The sequence below is a fragment of the Choristoneura fumiferana genome, chromosome 15 (genome assembly GCF_025370935.1).
Source record: "Choristoneura fumiferana chromosome 15, NRCan_CFum_1, whole genome shotgun sequence".
Taxonomy (NCBI): domain Eukaryota; kingdom Metazoa; phylum Arthropoda; class Insecta; order Lepidoptera; family Tortricidae; genus Choristoneura; species Choristoneura fumiferana.
In genome coordinates this window covers 4,376,196-4,399,850 of record NC_133486.1, presented here as the reverse complement: position 1 = coordinate 4,399,850, position 23,655 = coordinate 4,376,196, and the positions used below count along the sequence as shown (strand labels likewise).

At 38.1% G+C, this 23,655-nt stretch overlaps 1 protein-coding gene across 2 annotated transcripts in view; it reads right to left on the bottom strand.

Moving 5' to 3' along the window:
- Positions 1-785: 785 nt before the first annotated feature.
- LOC141435713 (transient-receptor-potential-like protein) overlaps positions 786-23,655 on the bottom strand; it is a 40,268-nt gene continuing 17,398 nt past the window's right edge. The window contains exons 13-23 of one of the 2 annotated variants that reach the window (XM_074098460.1): positions 22,898-23,093; positions 16,068-16,235; positions 8,720-8,939; positions 7,984-8,176; positions 5,970-6,076; positions 4,834-4,980; positions 3,988-4,082; positions 3,236-3,335; positions 2,658-2,752; positions 1,941-2,057; positions 786-1,175 (exon numbers count right to left, since the gene is read on the bottom strand). In XM_074098460.1, the coding sequence (XP_073954561.1) occupies positions 792-1,175; positions 1,941-2,057; positions 2,658-2,752; positions 3,236-3,335; positions 3,988-4,082; positions 4,834-4,980; positions 5,970-6,076; positions 7,984-8,176; positions 8,720-8,939; positions 16,068-16,235; positions 22,898-23,093 (1,822 nt within the window). In that variant the 3' untranslated portion in view covers positions 786-791. The remainder of the gene's footprint in view (positions 1,176-1,940; positions 2,058-2,657; positions 2,753-3,235; positions 3,336-3,987; positions 4,083-4,833; positions 4,981-5,969; positions 6,077-7,983; positions 8,177-8,719; positions 8,940-16,067; positions 16,236-22,897; positions 23,094-23,655) is intronic. The other variant, XM_074098461.1, reaches the window with a different exon arrangement.

The window sequence follows — 23,655 nt, the reverse complement described above, 5'->3', positions numbered from 1 at the left end:
CCTAGCGTGTCGAATTTCATCGTACCTACGATGACGTCACGAGTGAGATTTAGTGATGGGAAATCAAGACCGCACGGTACCGATTCAATCAAAGGCGCGCGAAACCGATTCAAAGGCGTGCCACCGCGAATCGAGCGGCGGGTTTTTGAAAGCGCATCGCGCATTTAGATTGGACAAAACTTTGACCGTGGATCAAACTTTTTACACGCAAGGTAGGCGAACTCTTAAGGTCTATCTCGATATAAGGTCTGGGCAAATACCTATAGCAAAATTACATCAAAAAAATTGCAAAGCATCATCGCAAGATTTTAGGTAAAATGCAGTAATCGATGACAACAGGCTAAGCAATGCATATCGTCACTACTTTAAAAAAAACTTGTACATCAGAATCAGTCAGTGAACTTACGGCTTTATTTCCAGGTTCAATTTTATTGACGTTTTGATGTTTTGAAAAAAAGCCGTGGTGGCCTAGTGGTTTGACCTATCGCCTCTCAAGCAGAGGTTCGTGGGTTCAAACCCCGGCCTGCACCTCTGAGTTTTTCGAAATGCATGTGCGAAATTACGTATGACATTTACCATGAGCTTTACGGTGAAGGAAAACATCGTGAGGAAACCTGCACATACCTGTGAAGTAATTCAATGGTATGTGTGAAGTTCCTATCTGCACTAGGCCCGCGTGGGAACTACGGCCCAAGCCCTCACATTCTGAGAGAAGGCCTACCCAGCAGTGGGACGTAAATAGGCTGGGATGATGATGATGATGATTTGAGGTACGAGAATTTTCAAAGTAGTCACGATACGCAAGTACCTATAAAATCGCATATAATCCGGTCTCTAATCTGAGAGAGAAGAGCTGCTGAGAAAATAGTTACCGGTGTTGGCTCCGAAGTCGTAGGCAGCGGCGATGTTGCTCGGCTAGGAGCTTTAGAAACCGTTGGTGATTTAGGAGGCGACGAAGAATTAGGAGGTGTTGGAGACTTAGGAGGTGTGGCAGACTTAGGGGGCGTGGGAGACTTAGGAGGTGTGGAAGACTTAGGGGGCGTGGGAGACTTAGGAGGCGAAGGGGGTTTTGGCGAGGACGTGGCGGTCTTGGCCGTCGGTGGTGAAGGAGGCTTCGATGCGGCGTGCACTGGAGGCGTACTTGGTGTTATTTCCATCGTTGGTGCAGTTGGTGCCTGTTCATTGTGTGTAAATGTGAGAAACTTAGTAATGTTATAATTGCTGTGGCAAGTCAGAATGGATTTTAACTTAGTAAGGCTATACATATTTCTGCAGTATTTTATAATTTGTCAACAACATGACGTTTATAAAAACAGTTATATTTTTTCACTGCATTTTCTATAGCTCTATTTTTCTAAAATTGACGATATCCTCCAGTTCCACCTATAATGGAGAGCTAAATGTGTAAATTGAAAATACAAACTGAAATATAGATGCACAGAAAAACCAGTAAAATAAGACCAACACTGGGAATCGAACCCAGGTCCTCGGTATTCCGTACTGCGTGCTATACCGCTACACCACTGTTGGTCAACGGCACAGACACGAATTTCTCCTATGCACCACATATCTCAGCTTGTTTGTGTCTTATTTAGCAACTTAAGCAGTGACTAAATAAGAAACAAGCAAGCAGTTTTTCAATTTAGGTTTTACGGGAAGAACGTAAAAGTAAAAATTTGGAATTGAAATAAAAAATACAAAGAGATTCCAAAAAACCAATCTTAAGCTAAATGTGTCTTCGAATGTTCTAGATAGGTGATCTAACAAAACGTGTGCCAATTCACTGTCAATAAAGCTTCTGTTGCAAACTTTGGATATATTCTGAAAAGTTTGCTTTTAAAATACGTATACATCTCGTCAGGAAATTTCTAAACGAAGTAGGGTTAGATTATTAAATGACGGGTGTTTTCCGACCCATAATATAATGATGACGGGCTTACCTTAGGTTTAATAGGCGCTGGCGGTGGAGGTATGGCACCTTCTGATGGCTTGATCTCGGGGACCACGGGTCGAGCCACAGCGATGTCTTCGAGAGGTTTGATCTCGCTTACTAGTACCTGGATCACCGAATTAATTGAACTGATTAAATCGATTAATTAAACTGACTACATCGATTAATATTGCACTGCCTTCTATCACGTCGCATCAACATATTGTTGGTTAAATTGGTGTACTCAATAAGTTCATATTAAATAAGGAAAATGATATTGATGGGTTATTTCAAGTAGATAAAATAATAAATGTTTTCGTAAATAAAGACAAATCGTTTGCCAATAAATAAAATAATAAATAAATATCCTGGGACATTTGACACTAATTGACCTAGTCCCAAACTAAGCAAAAAGGCAATGGATAAACATATTTATACAGATAGATACATACTTAAATACATATTAAACATCCAAGACCCGAAAACAAACATTCGTATCTATTATTCATACAAATGCCGCGGCCGGGCATCTAACCTGGGACCTCAAGCTTCGTAGTCTGGTTCTCTAACCACTTGGCCATCCGGTCGTCAAATCAATAAATGGCAGACAAGAAATTATTACAGAATTTACGTTCAATGATAACATTACAGTACCTAGTTAATTCGAATATTTTACAATAATCAGTCAAATAAGTCAGACTTCTTAAAAATATAAACAGATTTTCACCTGATCATCTTGCGCAGGTGGTCCGGGCGGTTTCCTCTTGATGACTTTTGGTGGAGAATCTCCGGGAATACGCTTTCCTTTCAGAGGACTTGGCTCTAAACATACAAACACATCGAAAATAAAAACTGAAACATGGATGCACAGAAAAAACCAAGAAGAAGAGACCAGCGCTGGGAATCGAACCCGGGTCCTCAGCATTCCGTGCTGCGTGCCATACCCCTACACCACCGCTGGACAGGAGTCTAGACACAAATTTCTCCCATGCACCACACATTTCAGCCTGCTTTTTCTTAGTCACTTAAGTAGTGCAGTGACATTAGCGACATCTATGTTTTAGCTCTCATCAAGAGACGTCAACATTCCTTCGGAACTAACCACTCACCCGATTAAGCAAACAAATTAAGATTGGTTTTTGGAGTATTTTTGTATTTTTTATTTTAACTCCAAATTTGTTACTTTTACGATCATGCCGCAAAATCCAACATAAATGCAAACTCAAACATGGATGCACAGAAAAAACCCAGAAAAAGAGACTTTTGCCAATTATAGGTACGCAACTTACTATTAGAATAGTTTACCTTGTTGTGGCTCTTCTATCACTGGACTGACAGGTCTGGGAGCAGGGCTGGGCCCTCGTGGCGTCTGAGTTGGTGATGGACCCTTAGGTGTCAAGATACCCTGTGAACGAAGAACCAGGATAGATAACCAAGAGATTTTTTTCCTAGCTGATATTAATTTAATTACATCATATTCTATCTATAACAGCCCTTATAGCGCCCGTCTTCGGACATAGGCACTTCTCAACTTTTCCAGTCTTGTCTATCCATTACATCATATTAGAAGACAAAAATAAATGCTAGAATACCTTTTATTCCGAAAGAAAATGATTCGTCCCTATAGGGTACGCGATAAGCCAATTCTTCGTAAACGAAGTCGCGGGCGTGTAGACGTGTAGACAAAAAGTCACATGTTGATGTGTTTCACAAAGACTCTAATTGTCTTTTTGCAGTAAAGTTTGTCGGAAAATCTTAATTTAACTGTAATCAAGGAACCAGTGCCTCAGTAAGCTGCGCTTAATGTTGAAAACACGCATGTTCCTAGAAAAATACCAAGTTACGTTTGCCTCAGAAAACCCCAATATAGTAAAATTGATTGTAATCATTAAAACCAATTCTGGAATCCCCGAAATAAATTAATTAATATACTAGAACTGCTCACTTGAAGAAATCAAATTTTGAATTTATTAGGGACTTTAGAACTTAACAATCCTGCACCATTTTCTTAACAAGTTCCTAACACTAACATTTTTCGATGATCTAGGCTCGTTTACCATGTTCACGGGTCCTGGACTCGGAGTGCGAGGTTTGGGAGAACTGCCTCTGCTTGGACTCTTGGGCGCAGCGCCGAGTAAGATGTCACCAGCTCCTGAACAATTACGGAGTATTCAAATTAAAAAAAAATTCAAATTCAAATTCATTTATTTACTAGAGAAGCGGTTACTATGGTTGTTGTTCTATAGGTACACTGGTATAATAATTGTTCAGCGCTCTCGCCGGCGACACCAGCATGTTATTATTTTTGCACTTAGTATTGAAATTTAATAATAATAACTAATTCATGCATTAACATTAATAGATAAAAAAAACTGATGCTAAATATCTTTTTTTAAGTAAAAATTTATAAAGTGCAGTTACAAATCTATTACATGGTAAACATTTTATGTCATTGGGAATTCTATTAAATATATTAACAGCCATACAATAACAGTTCCTTTTGCGTAATTTTGTTGATATTTTCTGTAGTAATTGCCAAGTCTTTCAAGAATAAGTCTTTGAATAATTTATAATGAAAAAGAAAAATTTTCATTGCATTGACTGGAATAATTTGCGAATTGGTCTATTCGAGCAATACAATACCACTTTTCTTACCAAATCAGCTTTATTCTCTTTTTCTTTACCACATTTCATGGGAAATTTTTCGACATCTACTACCTACTGACTATTTAAAATTACTGTACTCGTAGATGAAGCTGCCTACTTATTTCTCTATATACGTGACATCACGGGGCCCCACTCTTGAAGACGCGCATCATCTATCATTGTGTGTTTAATTGACAAAAGAAAAAGCTAAGCTCAGCTAAGGCACGGTTCTAAAGATATAGAATGTATAGTCTGACCTGGTGGTTTCCAAGGTGATTTTGGAGCCAACGTGGCCCCTTCTGAAACAGGCTCGCCCACGTCCGCCGAGAAGTCTTTGATCAGCTCCATCAGAGTATGGCCTGGTGAAATAGGCATCTCTATCGGCGACGCGCCGCGAGAACCTTCTGATGACAATAATTAAAACTATAATACTTGAAACGCTTAGGATCTTAAAAGACGTGTTCCCGTCGGTAAACTTCGTCGCGTCGGCCGAGCCGATCGACGTCTTTTTCGCTCTTATTGCGTGGACATAAAGAGTTTTTGATCGGCTAAAGCCGTCAATAGGTTTGGTGAGACCCTTAGGTAATTAAACTAATTAACTGGAAATGTAAACAAAACAACGTCAATTGGTGTCTTAAATATTAAAATTCCCCCATTAAACTATCTAAAAATTTATATTTCTGTATTGAAATACATTAGTCTAGTTTGTATTAATGCCAGATAAATAAAATGTTTAAAATACTTTAATGTGCCAAATCTGGCTGCAGAAGTTTGTTCACATTAAGTTAGTTACTATAATTATCTAAAAATCTCAAGTATAATTCACGAGTGGTAGGATCATGTCCAAAGGCATCGTAATGTATAAATTTTAACTGTACATAAAACACAATGACATGAAGTTACCAAATAACAAGAGAATGAGGGATACAAAAGCGAACTTATCCTTTAAAGGGATCTTTTCTAACCTTTGAACGATTGACTGGACATCAGAGACAATAATGGACAATACAATGACAAGATAAAAGGACTGGAATTTTTAAATTAACTACAGTGCATTAAACATACACAATACATACAGTCGAATTCATAATCTTGTGAGCAAAAATTTCATCAAAAATATCTGAACACGCTTTTACGCCGTTAACAGTAGAGTCGTATTTAGATATTTATGTTCAAATTTTTGCTCACAAGTTTATGAATTCGACTGTACATGTATTAAGTACCTACACACTACTACGGGCATAAAGTTGTTCAAATGTAGTCCACTTGGACGCATAATATATACACGACTTCGATGCTCTTCCTTCGGACTTCAGTCCTCAGGCCAACTGCCTGAAGAGAGAATTCTCTGATATTCTAGCTTCTCCCCTCATCACAATTTTATGACACTTACCTGGCAAAGGCGAGCGCATCACAAGCTTCCTGGCTTCGTCCATGGCCCGCTGCAGATTCTGCTGGTTTTTGAAAGACACCCGGCTCCTGCATCGACCTATCTGAGACCTGGAACCAAGACGCTTTTCATCATTCCGGCCTGGGCACAGGCCTCTTCTGAGGATGAAAGGGCTTGCGCCGTAGTTCCCGGGGCCCAAGCCCAAGGTCAAGCCTTATTACAGGTCATAAGTATTTCGGTTTTTTCGCTTAAGAACATACAGTTCACTTATATGAGAAACAAAAATATTCTTAAACTATAATAAACTCCTCCATGATCTAATCATAGATGTATTTTTTAACATACTTAAGGATTCAGATTCTTTTAATATCTTTTAGCAGGTTTTTGTACATTTGTGCTCCCTCGGATAAAATATTCCGTTTACCGTAGCCAGTTCTATGCCTAAATACTTTTATTTTGTTTGTGTTCCTCAAATTACTCAAATTACTTATGCATAAATATTTTTTTCGTAAATGTTAGTTGTGAATGTATTTCCTTCTTCAATATTTTTTTTGATAAGCATGCAAGTTGAAAACGCATAAATTTGTTTTACATTGAATAGCTTGGTCAGGTCAAAAGTATTTGTGAAGATAATTGTACAGCGAGCCGTTCTCATTGTTAAATATTGAGTGTATGAACGAGTAAAGGAAAATGCGCAGTTTATTTCCCGGTTAGAGCTCTATACCAAAACAGCGTTTCACGCTTGACTGGGCTGCACTTTGATCCATTAGGAGCATATTAACTGTACAGACGTACGTATTTTGAGTCAAATAAATTTAAAGCTAAATTCATAGAGGTCACGATTCAGCATAAATAGGTTCATTGCTCTTCAAAGTAGATATTGGTAGAACTGGCAAGGCACGCGACGTCAACTGTAACTAGTAAAAATCTCTACCCATTACACCGTATCCTACTATGACCGTGATAAAGTGTCAGTCAAATAGTAGATGAAATAAGTTATTATATTATAAATTCTTTGTAAAGTACAATTATTTAAAAAGGAACGCGATGATGGAAAGAGACCCGACGGATTAACCCTTATTCCCTGGCAAATAGGTCGGCCACTTATCTGGGATGCCACTTGTGTGGATACCCTCGCGCCGTCCCATTTAGCCTCTTCATCTACCAAGGCGGGTGGAGCAGCAGCGCAGGCTGAGACAGCGAAACGCCGCAAATATACAGGTCTCTCTAAGACTACATATTTACAGCTTTTGCTGTTGAAACTTTGGGTCCATGGAGTTCGGACGCTCACAAACTTTTTGGTCAAATAAAAAAATATATTCGAAATTACCAATGACCATAGGGCTGGTGCATTTCTCGCCCAACGTATTGGAATCACGATCCAGCGCGGAAATGCAGCCAGCCTTATGGGCACTCTTCCTCAGGGACAAGACTTGGGCGAACTGTATATATAGTTAGTTTAGTGTAACCTCAATAGTAGATTGTACAACAAGAGCCATTTTACACGAGGCGTTCATATACCCACCCGAGCCGGTACGGCAAGGGATAGACACGTCGAAGGTAAAATGGGTTTAATGCTCGAGTTTTACACTATGCTTTTCACTTCGATTGCGAGGAAACGAAATAGCAACAATGGAAACAATTTGTTCACTTACTATATACGTACCTTTTTTTTTCATGCATACGAGTATAATTATATTTTTTTAGTTTTATTCATTTATTTTGATTGATTTTTAGTTTTATATAAATTGAAAATTAAATTTATTTACTTTTTTGTTTGTGGCTGTTGACACTGACACCTGATTACCTTGGTCTTAGACGAAGATTATTTTATGCACTAGAGCATAATAATTTTATGTCGCCTATAGATCCAGTATAAACACGGACTTTACGAGCATAAGAAGTGAAAAATACATACTTTGTATTGAAAAGTATGAGACAATGGCCAGTTTCCTAACCAACCGTAGCCGACGCGTTTAATGTATGCGCTTCATGGTATGATACGATGGGTACTCACGATATCCCAGTCTGCGCGAGGGTCTGGTCCCACTTGGCGTTGCTGGTGGAAGCTACAGCCAGCTTCGCGATCCTCCTGAACTTGGAGAGGCCGTCTTCCGGCTGCTTGTCCTCCTCGTCCAGGGCCACTGGAGCCACGTGGAAGTCCTTCATCAGACGCCGCTCCCACACCTTCATGCGTTTGCCGAGAACCGCTGCGGAACAAGGTAATCGATGAATCAACTTTTTAGCTGATTTCTTGGTAGCTGACGGATATTCAAAGTAATCAATTTTTAACCTCCGACGCAAAAAGAGGGGTGTTATAAGATTGACCGCTATGTGTGTTTGTGTCTATCTGTGTGTCTGTCGGTGGCACCGTAGCACTTAAACGGGTGGACCGATTTGACTGCGGATTTTTTTATTTGAAATCAGTTTTCTTGCAATGGTTCTTAGCAATGTTCCATCAAAATCGGTTTAGCCCTTTTTGTTGTTGTTGTGGGGGCAAATCTTGTAAGTTAAATTTGTGCCATTTCCAGTATTCGGATTATCTTTAAATTTGGTATACGTATGTAAGTTGGACGACAATGTAAGAACAGTCAACAAAAAGTACAGTCAGCAAAAAAGCTTGTTTTAAAAATGTAATTTTTAAAAGAAATTTAGTTTAAAGACATAAACTTGCTCTGTTTATTAGTCTGGGGCAATTTAGTTAATTTCCAGTGGTCAGGTCAAAGAGCTTATTCTCCACCAAAAACCCATACCTTTTTCTTTACGATCAGTAAACGACACATCCATCCCATTCTTCTCGAACACTTCCAGCAGCTCATAACGCAGCGCCGACACGTCGCCCTTGAGTTCGTTGACGTCGTCTTCTGTCACTGGTTCGTCGTCCATCTTGCGATGCATGGCAGACACGTACCGCCACACCAGCGCCCGCATAACAGCTGTGTAGCGGACGTCGTGCTCTTTCTCGATATTTTCCTGCGTTAGAATATAAATATAAAAAAATATATATATTGTGTGATTGATAAAAATCGCCAAAATAAAAACAAATATATTTTGCACTCGAAATATATTTTGTAACATTACATCTAACCCATTTTCTACCATGAACACCTTTAACGCTGATATGATTATTTTCCGTTGTGACACTAAACTAATAACTATGGAGAAAATCTCTATGTATATACCTGTGTTTTGTGTACTGCTTACTGTGTTGGTGTGCAATAAAGAGTTATTGTATTGTATGGATGTACAGTCAGCATCAAAAGTAGCGCATCACTTTTTTACTCTGTCGCATTGACACCTTGACAATCTTTTATGGCGATTAGTTCCGTGGCTCTAAAACAACAAAGTACGAAAGTGTATAGCTACTTTTGATGCTGACTGTACCTACCTAGTGCACAATGGTTTTCTATCGTATTTTATCGGAAAGATCGCATTTATCGGGCTCTGTCAATCAGCTTCAGAACCCAACGTAGAGCCGCAGCTACACTTTTCATTTTTAAAATTTGGCACTAAATAATAAAGTTTCTTATCGATGGATACGAAAGTGTTTTTCATTTAATGGAACAATGAGGGCTAAAAGACAGGCGGAATTTCGCTAGATGGCGTTAGTAACGTGAGGTTTTTTGACGTTACGGTCTTGCTTGCAATTGGCTCATTTCTCACGTACCCCAGTCACCTAACACCTTCGCTCTATGTAAAATCAACATTAATTCAAATAAGCAATTTTTTGCATTAAAAATTAGATCAGCTAATTTGCAAATATATTCTTGAATAATCCACCAAAATTGATCACCGCCACAGTAAAATTTTATAAAAAAATAATCCATACTAATATTATAAATGCGAAAGTTTGTGTGTTTGTGTGTATGTTTGTCCGTCTTTCACGCCGTAACGGAGCGACGGATCGACGTGATTTTTGGCATAGCGATAGTTTATGAGCCCGAGAGTGACATAGGCATCTTTATATCCCGGAAAAATGCACAGTTCCCGAGGGAACATCGCGCGATAACCAAATACCACGCGGGCGGAGCCGCGGGCAATAGCTAGTGTTTAATAATTCTGTAAAAATCTGGCGAAATTGCTATAAGCCTATTTACTTCATAATTTATTAGTTTAATTTATGTTCTTTGTAACACATGTAACATCCACTTGAAGGAACTTAAAAAAGGCTTCATATTTTGAAAAGTAAAAATTGCAAATTAGTTACGATAGTGGCATAAAAGATATTATAATTATTATTTTACGATAATAATCATTAGGTATCGATATCATTTAGGTAGAGTCGATAAGTGAGAATTCACTATGACAGTTCAAAAATGCCGTGGAAATTACGAGCTCTGTTAATAACTATAAGAGGGAACGCTGCCAGCATCATCGGTACCTTCCTTTGTTCCATCATCAGACCATGGAAAAATCACCTTGCGTTCAACCCTAAGCTCGGCTAGCTTACATCGTTGTCTTGAAAGTAATTGTCCTATTTGAATGTGCTATTAGCTATTTTTAACCCCGACGCACAATGAGGGGTATTATAAGCTTGACCGCTGTGTGTGTCTGTCTGTGACACCGTAGCTCTTAAACGGATGGACCGATTTAATTTTTTTATTTGAAATCAAGTATGGTTCTTAGATATGATTTTTGACATACTAAACTTTGAAGTGTCAAAGTCGGGGGTTTTCCAACTTTTTGATGGGTTATGTAGTATTAAATATTATTTTTAACACAACTATATTCCTCGACAGAGTCGACCTGGAAAATGGAAGGTAGAGTTTCCACATCTTGACGGTAATACTCATCCTTAATGATTTTCATAAGGCTCATGTAGCCTTTATGAAAAATAACGTTACGTAACGTTAAGTTACCTAATTTAATGAATATTATTCAATTATAAAACACATTGAGGACCTCACGCTGCGACAAACTTCATTTAATAAACGGGTAAATAAGAACAGAGGCTGGAAGCAGCGGGTTAATAACCGCCTTGAAGTGCGTACAGTCGAACACTCGCACAGTAGGTAAGTGTCATAATGAATTTCCTTGTCAAGCAAAGCGATGTCACTATGACTTCTTGCTATGAAAAGGTTCCACGGTGGGTCACGATTCATTTGGTTCGATATGGTTTATACATATCAATCCAATTTATTAAAAGTGTAAACAAAGACGCCATTTACCCGACCATAGATATTTAGTGATGTGAAAACCTAGAAACGAATGCAAAATAATTATTTTGTCAGTTGCGCTTCGACGTTTCATAACCTGAAAAAATCATAATGTGTGTGGTGATTAGTGAAATTGTATGAATTTCCGTGCTTTTTGAATTAATAATATGAATTCATATTGTTAATTCAGAGAGCTGTTCCGGCTGTTTGAGGCCGGCCTTAGACTTTCTTAGAAGAAAATCAAACTGACAGCAAAACGGCCAGTATGTAATTATTTAAAAATAGTACGCAACCTTGCTAAACATTTACTTGGCGTATGCATTCGTAACTTTTAGACTAGGCACAATAAAAAATATATTTAAAAACACAAACACAACCTGATTTAAACCAATAGTGCAATCGATTCTACTTTCGATTCTGAGCAAAGTACTTTCTGGTTTTTAACTATTTAATTAACACCTTGTATTCGTGAACAAATATTAGATACTTCCACGGTTTTCATGGCAAAGGCAAAGGTTTTCCTTCCGGTCGAATTAATGTACTTAAATTGGATATGACTAGAGGGCTGGAGGCATCACCTCAACCCTGACTTTTACCCTTTCCGTGAGACCAGTCACGTCTCATACATGTTTTATTAATATCGTACATCACAGAATCAAGTGGGTATTCAACCTCCTCAGAAATTCCGGTATCAATGCATGAAACGAAACTAATTCTACCAGTTAATATTTTTATTGGGTGCCTGTCGTATCGCATAACGTTTTTTGTCCTAAAAATGTTTGGCCGAGAATGTTTGGCATACTGTTGAATGGCATACTACTCGTTTGTCCTAATAACTTTTGCGCATACTCATTTAAAGTCCTAAAGCAAGTTTGTTCTAATATTGATAACTCTAAAATCTAATTACCTAAAGCATAATATTTCTAACATAAAACCTCCTAAAAGCCATATGTTAAAGCGAGCGAGCGAAGCGAGCGAGCAAGAGCTTCCGGGGCACCCCGACTCGGATAGGTTAGGTTAGAAGGTAATTCGAGGTAATTTTTTTTGTCATCCCTAACCGATCCCTACTATAATATAACAATTACAATTATGCACATCAATCATTCTACAGTTGAATCTTAGCCACATCAAACGATAGGACAAATAATATTTAGGACAAACGATAATAGGAGCAACAATTTTGGACAATCAAAAATATGCGGAACAAAGTGTATGTCATACGTTATTAGGACAAAAGACGTTATGCGACACAACGATAGGACTAATAATTGTATGCCATCCGATATAGACCCATTTTATTACCTCTTACCTCTCGTCCCGGGGAAGGACATAGAATAGTTTTTATCCCGTACACGCGGGATAGCGATTAACGAATTCTACGCGGATGGAGTCTTCGAAAAGTTCAAAGATTATTTCAAGTAGCTAGCCAAAACTACAGCTAAAAAGGTGTTTTTGAAACTCAACTACTTAACTAAGAGCGAGTATACATACATTGGGCTTTTGAAGCGCGCGTTTTGATAACGCGCGTTATAAGCTCGTTCCAAGGTTGTAAACCTGCGTCCCAACAGGGGTAAGTATCTTACTTGTTGCCATTTATATATGATCTTCATCGTCCTTGGCAGACGGGCCCGTGTTTCCAATCGACTCGCTACTGGCCCTTTACTACGAAGTGCAAAATTTGAACTTCGTATCTTGCCGTCCCAGACACTAATATTATTTAATACGAGAGTGAGAGGGACGATACCATACAAACTTGGATTTTCGAATTTCGTAGTAGCCCCCAAGAGGCGCGCTGTCAGATTTTCGTTCGTTGCGCGAGCATCAGAAACGCTTCTAATAGATACATGCGCCCCCTTTTTGCTATTGGCACATAGGTAGGTAATAGTACATTGTGTCTTAAGGGCGGTAAATAAGGAATTACGAACGAGAGTCTATTAGAAGGAGAGAGGCTTTAATGAGTCGATGTTCGTAATTCTAGTACCGCCCGTGCGACATACAATGTTTTTCATCACATTTGCAAGTAAAATTTTATATTTGTAAAAGAAAAAATATAATTCTTCCAAATATTGGCGATACCTTAGGCTGTGCTCTTGGCAGCGTCGCCCTCTACCTCCCTCGGCATGCGCCGCAACGTGCGTGTGCATGTGGTCCATGTAGTCCTGCAGCAGCGCGCGCAGCGCCATCAGTACGGGCACTCACTCATTTACCGACCTTGGGCTTCATGACAAGACAATGTGTACGCGCAATGACAAGCACATTAAGGTCGAGGGTTTTATTTGTGGGGTTGCAACCAAGGTAGCCTGCATGTTACGACACTGTTTACGAGCAAGTGTGATGAAAATTTAATTTTAATCGCCCGCTTTTGTGCAGACTGGACGCCAATTCGCAAAATGAATATCGAGCACTTCGATACAGATTTATTTATAGACGCCCGTCAAACCCCGTGCTAATCGTGCTGTATGTACGTAGGCTACAAACGCGCACCGAACGCAACGCCGAGCGCCTGATGTGTCGCTCCAAGTCCTAGTTATAATCATGGTAACGAAGTTGAGACAACACAGTGCCTTCACAGCCTTATTTTCCCACCGCTATTCCACGCTATTTCTTTAAATATCTTGATCGTTAATCTGCACTGTTTTACACGGGTTCGGTGTTGTTTTACAAACTTGTAACAATTTATTTTCGTTCTACCCTTTGGTTGAAACTGGGCGGATATCGTTATTTCAGTGTTTTGAAGGTACGATCTAGGTAATTAACCCCCACGCGTCTCATTTTCATGTATCAAGTTTAGTGACTTAATGACAAAATGATTCGGCTTAACCCATTATACAGTGTGTTTTGCTAGATTTCCGTTTACTTAGTTCATTCAGGCTTAGTTCATTGATAAGAACTATCTAGTACCTAACTTTTTAACCAAACTGAAAAAAATTGATCGCGGATGTATGTCCGCAGTGTTTACTTATAAGCAAAATGTATATCGAAATACAAACTGAAACATAGATGAACAGAAAAACCAGAAAAAGAGTCCAGCGCTGCGAATCGAACCCAGGTCCTCAGCATGCCGTGCTGCGTGCCATACTCCTACACTACTACTGGACAGGAGTACAGACACGAATTTCTCCTATGCAACACATATCTCAGCTTGTTTGTTCCTTTTAGTCACTTAAGCAGCGACACTAGCGACATCTATGGTTTTAGCCCTTATCGAGAAACTTTCAAACATTCCAAGAACTAACCGTTCACCCGGACAAGAGATGTCACTATTAAGCAATCAAATTAAGATTGGTAAAAGTAACAAATTTTGGAGTTGAAATAAAAATACAAAAAGACTCCAAAAACCAATCTTAAGCAAAATGTACGTAGTGTGGGATCATTGTATATTAGTTATTCGGAAGATGGGAGAGGGGTTTCAGACCTTCGCGATAGATGGAATAGGATTTATTCCATGTAATTTATTTGGCAGACGAGTTAGGTAATTAGTATTTTGCATACTTTGTCTGGCTTGGGCGGTTTTACTTTGGGAACCGTGGCACGACTCGCACGCTTGGCAGTTCAAATATTTTACTTTGAGATTTCGAGTAAATATACCTATGGACTTGAATATTAAGAATTTTGTGCAGAGCATGCCTGAATGCAAATTTTTGTGATGTTGTTGAAGGTAAACCGACGATGCTGGGTTTTACCTTTACGCAGAATTATTGTTTGCTAAATGTTTAATTTGCCAACTGTTTCATTTTCCAATTCCCAATTTTCTCCGAAGTAAAAAGTTTTCAGTGTATTTTCTTATGCTTCTATAGAACACAGTAGGTTAGGTTGGGAATAAAACATGAAACCTGGATTTAAGAAATTATGCTTCAAAGAAAAGATGCTTGAAATAAAATTTTAATTTGTCAGTTGGGAAAAATAATTATTTATTTAGGCTAAATTATTAAATTTCAAAATTATTTAAAATTTTATTTTCCAAATCCAATATTCTCGAAGTAAAAAGTATAGTGTATTTCTTATGCTTCAATAGAATTATTTATTAAGTAGGCTTGTTATTAAATTTTCGAAAAAAATATGTACAATCTTTATACAGTGTGCAAAGGTGATTATTCAACAAGTGCAAATAAGTATAGCTATTCGAATCCTTATTGCGTCGGAATACGATTGTGGTACTTATTTTTGAAACTTTGGATAAGTTCATATTTTTAAACTTGACTGTACCCGCCCGCTGAACCGTCTGACATTCACAGAGCTTCATGTTACAATCTCTAGGTAACATTTTACGAGTTATCACCGAAGAGGAAATACGTAACTGAAAAAAGTGGTGTGGTTGACCTATCGCCTCTCAAGCAGAGGGTCGTGGGTTCAAACCCCGGCTCGCACCTCTGAGTTTTTCGAAATTCATGTGCGGAATCACATTTGAAATTTACCACGAGCTTTGCGGTGAAGGAAAACATCGTGAGGAAACCTGCACAAACCTGCGAAGCAATTCAATGGTGCGTGTGAAGTTCCCAATCCGCACTGGGCCCGCGTGGGAACTATGGCCCAAGCCCTCTTGTTCTGAGAGGAGGCCTGTGCCCAGCAGTGGGACGTATATAGGCTGGGATGATGATGATGATGATGAACTGAACAAAGTAGTTACGTCATTCCGCCATAACACAAATACTACTACACCTATAGGCTCCTACCGTCACTCTGTGAGGGTTTTATTTTAGTCTCCCATAATATGTGTGCTAACTGCTCACACACACATTACGTATATTGACGTCCGCATACGACATACATCGAACGTGTCTTAACGATCTGTGTCACATCTCTTTGACAACTGTCGACAACAGCATATTATTGTCACTACTAAGACGCAGACGTCAGGTTAATTTGTATGGAGATTTTTGTGGCATTATGATATATCCGGTAAGTACCGCTCGCGTCAACCTGTGAAAAAGAGTTTCCATCTAACCTTCTGCTTCTCCTTGGCCAGTTTATCCTTCTTCCTTAGCCCTAGCATCTTCAGCACCAGCTTGGGCGTCGGGAAGATGTTGAAGGGCGGCGGCAGCGTGGCACTCTCCTCGAAGTAGCTCATCCAGAGCCGGGTTCGTGCGAACTTCCACTCGACGTCCGAATGTTCCTGAGAATGAAAGAGAAGATTATGAGAATAAGAATAATTTATTTTCTAAAATTCGACACTGTAACAAAAATACATAAAAAAAAACAATTGTGAACCTTACACCATCTTACACATTAAGTATGAGTATAAAGAAAGAACCGAAACAATGTAGTGTCGAAAGAAGCAAAAAAAAAAGTGTTGCCACGGCAAGCCGTAGCTTAGCACGATTCTTGATTAGGAATCGTTACAGATGAACTGCTTTTTAACTGCAACGTAATTGCACCTGCAGACCAGTGTGTAGTGTAGTGTAGTTGGGCTCCACAGAAAACCAGCGTTACTGCACTGCAGCAACACATGCTGAGTGGAGACCCTTTTTGGTATCCTGCCGTGTCACCAAGTAACATAGTTTTAGTGCTAGTTTTAGTCTTAGTTTTAGGTGGTACTTATGGAGCCAAAATAAATTTTTCTTTCTTTCTTTTTTTCTAGTGTTATTTTTGATTTTGGGAACATTCAACAAACAGGTCACTAGTCTACTTTAAAAAAAACTCATACGTCATAATTAATAATTTTTCTGAGTGAACTTTACGACTATTCTTTCAAGGTAGTTTAAGAGTAAATTTATTTATAAACAAACAAATAAAATATATACAATAATTAACAGAAATAAATAAAAAAGAACTAAAACTAACTTACTCTAATCCTAAAAATCTATATTTACAAATATCACCCAAGTCGTTGCTATTGGGCAGGGTGAATTCAAGGTTGAATTTGGTTTATGCATTAATTTGAGATAAGAGAATTTTTCAAACTAGTGACGATGTATGACTGGATCAAAGATTGCGAGTCCAATTCGATCTACTTTCAATGGTTTTATTGCCCTCATGTGTAGATTGGATGGCAACCCGAGTACGTAACCAAAAAGTACAGCCAGGAACAAAATTTGTATCTATTTTTTTTCCAGGCATAAATTGGAGTCAACTCGTTAGGTAAACTCCAATTTCAACTTAATCGCAGACAATACAGGCATTAGGGATTTTACGAACTCGCCACAATTACTTTTAATTGCTTTGTCTAAATTAAAGAGAGTTACCCGTGATTGCGTAATTTCTGTCACCCTTCTGTTGAAAGTTCTGCCACTAAATATCGAGTTGGCTTTATTAATCAGCTTGAATTTGTATCATCTCCGGTCTTTATGTTCCGGCCCACTGCTGAGCACAGGCCGCCTCTCAAATTTAAGGCAAAACAATTACTTAGGTCAGGTACTTGCAATTAAACAATTATTTACGACACTTTCGGTACAGACTATACCTATTATTTTTGTCTAATGTTACCTTTCTAAAATTTGGTTTACTGGTAAAAACTAGCCAAGTGAAAAGTCTTGAACTTTCATTACATTCAAAGCAAAATAACTTGGCGCCTACATAGATCACAATTGTTTTGTAGGTAAAGTCAACAACGACGCGTATTCTTAATATTGAACTTGGCTCTGATATCACATTGATGTTTTTGATTGGATAAAAAAGCCAAGCACCAAATTTCAAGTTTCTAAGAGCACCGGAAGTGCCCGCTTTTAAATTCGATACCGCGGCATTTTGAAACACTTTTTTTGATTAGATACCTATTGTACCTTTTAATTGTAATGATATAGAAGATTAACTTTTCATGGCTTCAATGGATTGGAGAGTTGAGTATTTGATATTAATTTCAGCTGTACTAAGCTGTCAAAATTATCTTTACACTTAAGTACCTTTGTCACTGTAAGCCTTCTGAAAATTTTATACATGAAGTGACAGTGACAAGGTAGTAAAGTGTAAACATATCTTTGACCTCGACTGTATCCATGCCTTCCAGGGAAAGAGGGTCTTGACAGATGGATGGACGGATAGACGGACACACGGACAACAAAGTGGTCCCATTAGTTCCGTACCCGAAGGGTGACCAAGAATACCCTATTAATTACGCTATATTGTGTAATTAAAATTCAAATCAATTATTCTTCAATGTAAGAAGGCCGCAATTTAACCTCCGCGCAAAAAAAACGGTGTTATAAGTTTGACCGCTGTGTTTCTGTGTGTCTGTCTGTCTGTGGCACCGTAGCTCTTAAACGGGTGAACCGATTAGAATGCGGTTTTTTTTATTTGAAAGCAGGCTTTCCAGCGATGGTCCTTAGACATGTTCTATAAAAATCAGTTCAGCCTTTTTTGAGATATTGAACTTTGAAGCGACAATGTCGGGGGTTTTCAACCTTTTTGTTGGTTAGGTTATAGGTGCACGTCATTTATTCTTTTTAAACTACCAGCGTCTCGGAAAGACTATCATTGCCAAAAATAAAGCGCCGCAGGAAACTTGGCAGGAAGACATTTTTCAAAATAAATCTCTGTCTGTCTCTGCCTATCACAGGGGTATCTCAAAAACCGTAATAGATAGACAACTGAAAAAATACATAACGTGTGTTTCTAATGCCGCTACAACAAATAATAATAAAAATTTAACAAACTAAAGTCTAGTCTAAACTAAAACTAATATAATAATATTACCCCACACTGTAAACAGTACATATTTATTGACACAACCAGTTATTAGCGTAGATTTTGACATATATACACCTAAAAATGTATGCGAAACCCTCAGTGCGCGAGTTCGACTCGCTTTGGCCAGCTTTTTCCTGTTGTGGTACGTAACACAAACAACAGTTGGTGTCTGAGATTTTTAGTAAATTTATTTACAGCCTGTAAAATTCGTAACAAAACGGACACATCCATACAATACTTTGGGGACACATCTGGAGACCATGTTTTTCCAGCTCGGAATCATGGACTGTCTACTTTCAAAATTTTGTTGAAATCGGAGAGATAGACTCAGGGTACAACGATAAATAGAAATGCTCTACGAAGACAGCTTACAAAAGTCGTTGACGTAGTTGTCAACATTTTTATTTGTGACATGGGCCCGAAATAATCCAATAAAGCGACGAAATAACGTGAACATGTCCTAATAGAGCCACCATTGATATAATCTAGTTATGGCTCTGAGAAACCTCAGCAAAGCAATATTTAATTTGTATCACGTTTTCTAAATTGTAAATGCATAATTATACACTAAAACTTGTTTGCTAATGTCGTTCGGAACTTGAAACAAAAGATCGATTCTCTTTTTTTTTATTTGAATCTTCAGTTTCGCACATCTCTGGGGCACATCGGTTTCAAGTGTCCCATGATATTATTATTAAATTATTATTCTCTGTATTTATTTTCACTCTTAGATTAGGTTTTTATAATAGTAATAAAAAGTAAAATACAAAAAAAAGTACAAACAAAATAAAAAATATTATTATAAAAACCTAACCTAGTTTGCTGCCGGTGGCGGGGCAGGGCCCAAGCTACCGGTGGTCAGGGCCGCAGAGTGAGGAACCTCCGGACGATGCGTGCCGTGTCCAGAAGTAAGTACCGCCTTCTGTATGTATCTGGCCCTTGATCTAGCCATCTGGCGAGAGCCTCTTGAGATGTTGGTCGAGCGAGACTTCGCTATTAAATTATTATTATTATTATATTAAATCGTTAGAGCCAAATTCAAATTCAAATCATTTATTCAGTAAATAGGCCGCAATGGGCACTATTACACGTTATTTTTTAAACTACCAGCGCTTTCGGAAAGACCATCATTGTCAAGAAGAATGCGCCGCAAGAAACTTGGCAAGCCCTTTCCGAATCTACCGAATCTTACATGAATCGAGAGAAAATTGGAACGTGGGCGAAGCCGCGGGCAATAGCTAGTAAATAATATTTATAAGTATTCTATTGTACAATCAATAACAATAATAAATTAATATCAAATAACCGCTGCATTACTAAGTCATTTTAACTCCCCTAAACTCCGCGAGGGCTCAAAGAGCCTCAGTAAATAAAACTATTCGCTTCAAAAGAAGCAATTAATCAGCCTCCCACACTTTGTTAGCTTCCCAGAACTTTAATACAATAGTACCATTCCGACTGATTACCTTCACAATATTTTATCCCGATCTTACTTTAGTTTGAAGTTGCAGCGTCATCTTAACAATACAGTAGTAAGCCAATGTTTTTCAAGAGAAGAAAAATCATAATAACGTCTTGTGAAAAACGAGACCCTGGCTTTTCGCCGAAAATAGTTTTTCCTAATTATTATTTTTCCAACTGTTTTGTATATACAGTCGAGTTTATAAACTTATGAGCAAAAATTTGGTCAAAAATATCTGAACACGCTTCTACGCCGTTAACAATAGAGTCGTATTCAGATATTTTTGAGATATTCTATTCAAAAGCAACCAAAAACGCTGAAAAATATACGTTTCTTATATGACGACCCCCTTTAATTGTTAACTTTATTTTATTTTTAGTATTTCTTGTAATAGCGGCCACAGTAATACATAATCTGTGAAAATTTCTATGGTCTAGCCTATCTAACTGTTACGGCTCAAGAAATAGAGCCCTGTGACAGACAGACAGACAGCGGAGTCTCAGTAATAAGGTCCCGTTGGCACCCTTTGGGTATGGCCCTAAAAATGATTGCATCAGGTGGTATTTTGCGGAGGCCCATTGTATCAAAGAACTATAATAATTATTTATATGGCTTTTGCATAATGCCTAATTATGTACAGTCGCATACATAATTTTATCTATATGCATATCATAAGTTTTCTACAATATGTCTCAATAAATGGCTGACAGTTATAGTTTTTTATGTAACTGATTCATAATGAGAGGCATTAAAACACGAGTCAGGTTTTACAAAACGAGCGAGAGCGAGTTTTATAATAATATCTCACGAGTGTTTTAATGCCTAATTATGTACAGTCACATACATAATTTTATTTACATGCATACCATAAGTTTTCTACAATATCTACAGATATACCTGCATTTTAAAGTTAGCGGTTCTTGGCATAAAACCTCAGTTTCAATAAATGACTGACAGTGACAGTTATAGTTTTTTTTTTATTCATACACAATCTAGGCTTGAGTCGATTTAGACTCCCATGCAAATTCTTGAATCAAAAAATGTATGGAACAATAATAATTTTATTATTCAATGAAATTTTATTACAAATCGACCAACTCGACTGTCGTAACCAAAAATATTTCTTTAGAAGATGTTCGAAATTTGAATGTAATTAAAGTGTCGCTTACCGGCACTTTAATGTAAACATTATGATGCAACCACAGATAGAAGTTTCTTAATATAGGACATTTGCTTATGGTCTCTATGGACATACTGTAGGGAAGTTATGATCAAAGGTTATGTATGATACGGATGTAGATAAACAATTACTTTGCTCACCTTAACAGGTTATATTAGTAGGATAAAATTCTTTCAGGTTCGCTTATAGTCTGTAGTGTACTAGAAGTGAAATGTTTATTCTTTCCACTTTAATAATGTTTTATACTTTTAAATATCTTACACTTGATGCACCTAATGTACATCATATGTTTTTGCGACGTGCTAAAAGCAATACCATTACGGGACTTGCATGAAAATTGGATCATATATTTTCATTTTGAATTACAAAGATTCAAAGATTAAGTTTATAAAAATACATTTTTTAATACAACCTTTTTTGCTTACTGTACTTTTTGTTGACTGTACTAAAATTAACTAAAATAATTTCTTTGCTCACCCGCGACCTTATGATTAGTGAGTGGATTTGAAGTACCGATTACAAGTTTAATATGGATAAGACTAGTACAAGTTAGTATTTATTTTTGTCAAAAAGGTGCGTAATAAATAGGATCTCTTATGTTTGAGCTGTATTAAACTCAGCAATTCAATGATGCGTGTGAAGTTCCCAATCCGCACTGGGCCCGCGTGGGAACTATGGCCCAAGCCCTCTTGTTCTGAGAGGAGGCCTGTGCCCAGCAGTGGGACGTATATAGGCTGGGATGATGATGATGATGAAACTCCTATAATTTATCTTTACATAAAGTTTGTTGCGAGAATAACATTTATTGAATTTAATTATCTATAAGCACAGAATAACTAATAGTACTACCATAATGGGTAATTTAATTTAATTTAACTGAGTAATCGAAATTGTATTTAATGTTATGGAATTATTTATAAATCTACTTACATAGTTGTAAGATTTAATATTACTAATGTTTTTTTTTTTATAACGCAAGAAAAACCTTGGGTCTTATTTAGGGTGTTTTTGTAACCAAGTTAGATTCTCGTGGGTTCAAACTCCGGCTCGCGCCTTTGTTTTCGAAATTCATGTGCGTAATCACATTTGAAACCTCACCCACACCACGAGTTTTACGGTGAAGTAAAACATCGTGAGGAAACCTTGCACAAACTTGCGAAGCAATTCAATGGTGTGTGTGAAGTTCCCAATCCGCACTGGGCCCGCGTGGGAACTACAGCCCAAGCCCTCTCATTCTTCTCAGAATTCTTCTTGTCCTCTCGGAGGCCTGTGCCCAGCAGTGGGACGTATATAGGCTGGGATGATGATGATGATGATGATGAGCCAAGTTAGAGAATACTGCTTACAAGCATGTACAGTCACCAGCATTAATATCTACCACAGCGGAGCGTGCAAAAATATCTGACACGCCCTTACGGCCCTAGAAATAGAGTCGTATTAGATATTTACGCACGCTTGTTGTGTCAGATATTGGTGCTGGTGACTGTACCTATAATAAAAAAATACTTACAGTAATCATAGCATAGGAGTTGGACATCATGGCGATGAGGAGGTTTAACAGCACGATGACGTTGATAACCGAGTAAGAGCCGAACATCAGCAGGCCCCAGAACCGGGTGTAGCTCTTGATGCCGGCCAGCTCGAAGTTCTCCAAGCCCACCATGCCAAAGGAAGCCCAGAAGAGGGATTGGGAAGCCTCGAACACGCTGGTGAAGGAAGTAGTAAGTGTAAAAAAAAAACACGTCGATAGATGCCGATTAAAAAATCCGATTTAATTTCGTGAAACACGAATATGAATCATTCAATTATATTAAGGATAAATTCGTTTCATTATGCATAGTCCAATTAGTTTTAAAATAGTTTTCAATTTTGAAACTGTTGGCTAAATATGCAAGCTTTCGCTCTGCTCGGGTGGCTAGGCTAAACATCTCGTGTCGTGTCATTATGGCTTGTTTTAGTCCCTTGTTGAACAATCTACTATAATGTCCACACAATAAAAGCTGAAAAGGCATGGTTTGGCTCGGATCAGCTCGGCCGGCGCCTGCCGACGTCTTTTCGCTCTTATTGCGTAGGCATAAAGCTATTTTCTATCGACTATTGTAATCGGGAAGGCCCTTACATAGAGCTAATTCCACAATATAGCACTTGCTTTCTCAATTAACTTCAGTAAGCTAGTTGAGAAAACAAGATAAATACGAAAATTCCGACAAAATACGATGACAAAACATTATTCACTACATCATCTGTAGGAAACGTAAATAAAGCAAT